At 38.5% G+C, this 5,017-nt stretch overlaps 1 protein-coding gene across 1 annotated transcript; it reads left to right on the top strand.

Annotated features, from left to right (window-relative positions):
• The first annotated feature begins 344 nt into the window (after positions 1–344).
• On the top strand, positions 345–4,133 carry LOC105367666 (uncharacterized). Its single transcript, XM_011506433.1, has 5 exons — positions 345–460; positions 1,201–1,469; positions 2,370–2,738; positions 3,403–3,487; positions 3,938–4,133. Exons 1-5 carry the CDS (start codon positions 345–347, stop codon positions 4,026–4,028), a joined length of 930 nt encoding a protein of 309 aa, XP_011504735.1. The 3' UTR covers positions 4,029–4,133.
• The last annotated feature ends 884 nt before the right edge of the window (positions 4,134–5,017 follow it).

Raw genomic sequence — 5,017 nt, 5'->3', positions numbered from 1 at the left:
CCGCTCGTGAAAATTGTAAGAGAGAAATAGCATGAAAGACCGGCATCCGAAATATCGACGAGGGGTCTAGGATATTCGTGACTCGCGTAGTCATCGGCATGCACACGACGATCACTCGGGAAAGACCCGAAAAGCCGTAGGACTTGGGCGCGAGACCTCGGTTCTGCGCGCAGCCGATGGATGCGCGCGCGCGTGCGCGGCATTACGCAATGGGCCGATCGGACATTATAAAAGCGGCAACTTCAAACGGCCCTGACTGCAGTTCGTTTAGCAGTGGATCCCGGGATAGATCGGCTCACCGAGGCGTTAATAGACAAGCCAAGCGATAATTCAGCTGAATAACAATGGCGTGGACCGAAGTCGCGTTAGCGGCGATGCTCTTCGTCGTGGGTGTCATCTCCTCGCCCGCATTCGTGCCGGAGCCCTCCAGAGGTGAGCGAAAGACGCGCCTCGTGTTCAGGTTCCTTGCTGCCCTCCCTCACCCCCCGCCCCCCCTACCCCTACCCCCCACCCACCGCCCCATTAGCAGCAGGTGCTTCCGTGTCATTATCCGCTCGGTCCTTTTACGCGGCCAGTCGACGTGACATTTAGCTGCGATAATGAGACCGATGATGACTTTCTCGACGCGCGGCCGGATTTTCGAGCGCGCAATCTCCGGGAAAAGCTGTCGAACGAATAACCGAGGAATATAGCGCGTTTTCACAAAATCTTTTCTATCCGCTCGGCCACTCTAATATGGTCAGTACAATTCACGGACGGAAATTCATTATTGGTATTGAGGTGAAAATGTTATCAATACTCTCATGTATTTTGATTATTTCGATTTAGCGAGAGTTTCTCTTCCTAATCGCTATAGATCGGTATTATAAAAGTCGGAGACTAAATTCCAATGATTTTTCATTGTTCAATTATTCTGTACGGCATACCGAAATCGTATGGAAGAAAGAAATACTTTGCGTCCAACGCTCATTTGAAAGGAAAGGATAAGCAAATACACTGATAAAGACAATCGAAACTCTTGGAATTTAAAGTAACTGTCATTATGGCAAGATTTGAAATCTTTGTTTATTATTTTTTTGTTTTTTTTTTTTTATTATATAAACGAAGATTAATTAGCGATTTCGAGCGAATGGAATATCCTTATCCACTGATTGTTATAAACGGTAGCAACTTAACATCGATCGAGCCCTAATGTGAAAGGGTAAAATATTTAAATATCCGAGTGCTGAAGTGCTTGAGTAAGCGATCGATTGACAATTCTTATTCGTGTACAGAATTGCTACCACCCAAGATCGACAGCGAGCCTACTTTGGCGACTGACCTAATGGCGCCAGAGGAAGACAAGCTTCTGAAAAGTCCGGCCACGTTATTTTTAATCAATATTTACGGAGTGAAGAACCACACGGCCGAGGATTCCAATGACGTTTTACACGAAGACATTATGAAGGAGTTACCTGACAACGTTACAGGTATTTTTATTTTTGACAATCTGCCGTTTACCGGCGCTTAAATGGAGCGCAAAGCGCTCAATGCCTAATTAATCGATAATATTCGAGCTTAAAACTCTTCCAAGCCGGACTAGCGAAACTTGAAATTATACAAATGATTTTTGAATAACATTTAAATGCAGCTTAAACATGTATGATAGATGTTAATCGATCGATCGTATATCGATGAGAAAGTGACGGAGTGTTTATCGATCGCAATAATTATTAAATTCGCTATAAATTCATCTCATAACTATATCAATAGTCTTTAATAATTAATGGGCCCGTGTGAAATTTTAATCAAAGATGGCGGAAGTAAAGGACGATTATTTATTCAGTTGCTATTGTTTTATTATTCATGCTAAGATTCGATGGCCGTTGCACCTGAATTTACAAAATGAGACGTACGTATTTTGACGAAAATAACTGTTGGCCGCACTTCATATCACCTTATATTTATTTAAATTTTTCTTAATAGTTACTCTATCATAGGATGTTTTTGTTCTATTTTTTTTTTTTTTTTTTTTTTTTTTTTTTTTTTATCGTCTCTTTTGTTTTCTTTGGGATAAATTATCAAACATCACTCTCCATCGGTATTTCCATTAATAAAATCCAAAGTTCCCGTGTCGTTCGGTTAAACAAGGAAGCGACAACGACAACGGCAACGACAACGGCAACGACAACGACAACGGCAACGACAACGACAACGACAAAAACGACATTCGATTAACCGACTCGGCGTGACGTTCTAACAGTCTCGAGAATTATCGTCAATAAACAGTCCAAGTCTCTCACCCCTCCCCCTTTCCCCTCCCACAAAACATGAAATTCGAAAGAAAAGAATTTTTAACGACGCGAACGACTTGTCGGCGATATCCAAAGAGCCACTGAGCATGGTCCTGCTGATCGTCGAGGCCGAGAACGAGGATCATCCGACGAGCTTGGACGAGATCGCCAAGGACCTCGCGGAGGAGGGCTTCACCGTCGAGAAAATCAGCAAGGAGGGCGAGACCCAGCTCATCAAAGTCGACCTCGACTCCGTCGACGGCAACACCAAGTCCGAGGATAACCAGGGCGAGGAGAGCGCGACCGAGGTCACCCAGTACGGCAAACTCATGAAGGTGCGCAGGAAGAGGACCATCTGCCTGGGATGCGATCTCGATTACTACAGGTCCAGGAGACACGGCCACGGACACGGGCGCGTAGGACACGGATACGGCTGTATAGGCGGATGCGGTGGATTCAACCAAGGTAAACGAGTCCTCGCTTTCTTTTTCTTATACGCGGTTACAGGGGGTGGGCGAGCACTCGCGGTCGATGCCATTACCGACTTGCCGGAATCATTTCGAAGATTATGGAAGTTGGAACAATCCTTGTCGACTTAACATCAAGTTCGTATATCACAACGAAACACGGTATTTCCGATCGGAACTATTAGTTTACCTTTTCAATCCCAACATTATGGGAATGAATGGACAAAATTGTAAATTAGACTTACCGATGTACCGAGAGATTTGTATTTTTTACCTTGGCACGTTGACGTTAATAATTTAGAAAAAAAAAGAACAAACAAAAAAAGCATAATTCGTCAAAAGTATCATCACATAAAAGTATTTTTAAGAGGTCGACTTTGTACATTTTACAAACCAATAATTGTTATTTCACGATATTATTTCATGTGAAAAATACGTCGATGCCACTTTTGTAATTTGTATTTGAATATTATTGGTATTAAGATGTAATAGACTTGGAACGTACGAAGTTATTCGTTTAAAATTAATAACGATAATCTGGCCACTCATTTCGCTTGAATCGACATTTTCATAATTAATGATAGATTTATTTATTTAATCGAGCGCTTCATTACCACTGGCTTGCAATTATTAAATTGGCAAATAAATATTTGTATTTTTAGTACCACCGCAATACCCGCGACAACCGTACTACCCGCAGCAGCCGTACTACCCGCAACAGCCGTATTATCCTCAGCAAGGAAACATGTGAGTGTTGAATTATTTCGCCGAACCTTCATACACGACAATTTCCATACTCTCGAAGCCATTGAAAAGTTACGCAAACTATTTTAATGTATACAAAAGATATCGAGACTCGCGATTCCCTCTAATGCTCAAACATTGCTAATGAAATATTATTTAAATTTTTGTTTTACGTTAAGTTACCATTGAAATGCCTTTAAAATTAGCCGATGACGATTGTGCTGAAAAACTTGAAGAAGCGATAAAAATTTTTTTTGCAAAATACTATTAGTTTATACGAAAGATAGATATATAGATAGATATATAGATAGATAGATAGAGAGAGAGAGAGAGAGAGAGAGAGAGTAACCTCGAGTCTTCGTAACTCATACGAAAACTTTTTTAATTAAATTTCTTCGAGACGTCGATAATCACTGTTGGCCATATTTTCATTTGAATTTTGTACTTTTTCAGCGGCGGTGGATATAATTCCGGAGGCGGTAACGCCTACGCATCCGCCCAAGCCTCTGCGCAAGCTTCCGCTTCCAGTTATGGAGGATATTAAACAATAGAATTTGAAGTTTATCGATTATTTTTATACGTTTTATGGAATAAACAAGAGATAAAGATTTGTCGGGCATTAGAGATATTTCGAGCTGAAATTTCCAGCATAATCAATCTCCTTTACAATATGGTGAAATTCTGATATTTATTGAGACAATATAGTAATTGATAACATCACTGTCTCGCGTAGGATCCGTTATGATTATGTACAGAATTTATAACGATTTATTTTTAAATTACTGAATAATAAATTAATCTTTTCATATTCAATTGCTATTTCATTCGTGCGCAAGATAAGATAAGATATTTGAGCTATTACAAAACTTACAAATAATGAAGAAGGATCGTAAAAACAAGAGAGAGAGAGATAGAGAGAGAGAGAGAGAGAGAGAGAGATACAACAACGCTCTTTCTTTATATACGTGATATTTAAATGAAATATTTGAACATTTTTCAGCGACGAGTGATTTTAATAAGTCCATTTTATAATTTATTTCTATATAAAGGCAAATCTATATTCATTTTTTTAAGTATCATTGTGTTATTCCATATATAAAGAAATATTAAACGACAAATCAAAAATTTTAATAACATTAAAGTTTAAAGAAAAGAAGAAGAAGAAGAAAGAAGAGAACATGTAAAAATCGCGCTTCCTAAAAGTATCGGCTAGAAATTGTAACTGAATCATCCGCATTTGGATGAGATAACAAAATATCAATTTTTAAAAGAATCTTTTATAATTTAATGTAAATAATCTAATAGATTAAATTCTTAATTGAAATTGGGAATAGTAAAATTCAGTTTAATCGGCTACAAAGTTCTTGAAGATCTCTGATTGCCAACTTTGAAAATTCAGTTTTTACAAAATCGTATTTTTAAAGTTATAAATAATTTATAAATAAATAAATATATATATATATATATATATAGATATAGATAAAGATATTGTTTTAATCTTCGACGAATCGTATAGTGAACTTTTATATATCA

Source organism: Ceratosolen solmsi, unplaced genomic scaffold (assembly GCF_000503995.2).
Source record: "Ceratosolen solmsi marchali unplaced genomic scaffold, CerSol_1.0 scaffold7, whole genome shotgun sequence".
NCBI classification, from domain to species: Eukaryota; Metazoa; Arthropoda; class Insecta; order Hymenoptera; family Agaonidae; genus Ceratosolen; species Ceratosolen solmsi.
Note: the sequence above shows the minus strand (reverse complement) of the source record. Positions and strands in the feature narration are given on the sequence as shown.

What these genes read in the sequence shown, in the direction of transcription:
- LOC105367666 (XM_011506433.1), top strand. Translation starts at nt 345, where the DNA reads ATGGCGTGGACCGAAGTCGCGTTAGCGGCGATGCTCTTCGTCGTGGGT. An exon ending in AAGACGCGCCTCGTGTTCAG is followed by an intron (nt 461 to 1,200) that starts GTTCCTTGCTGC and finishes CTAATGTGAAAG; the next exon opens with GGTAAAATATTTAAATATCC. An exon ending in GTTACCTGACAACGTTACAG is followed by an intron (nt 1,470 to 2,369) that starts GTATTTTTATTT and finishes CGATATCCAAAG; the next exon opens with AGCCACTGAGCATGGTCCTG.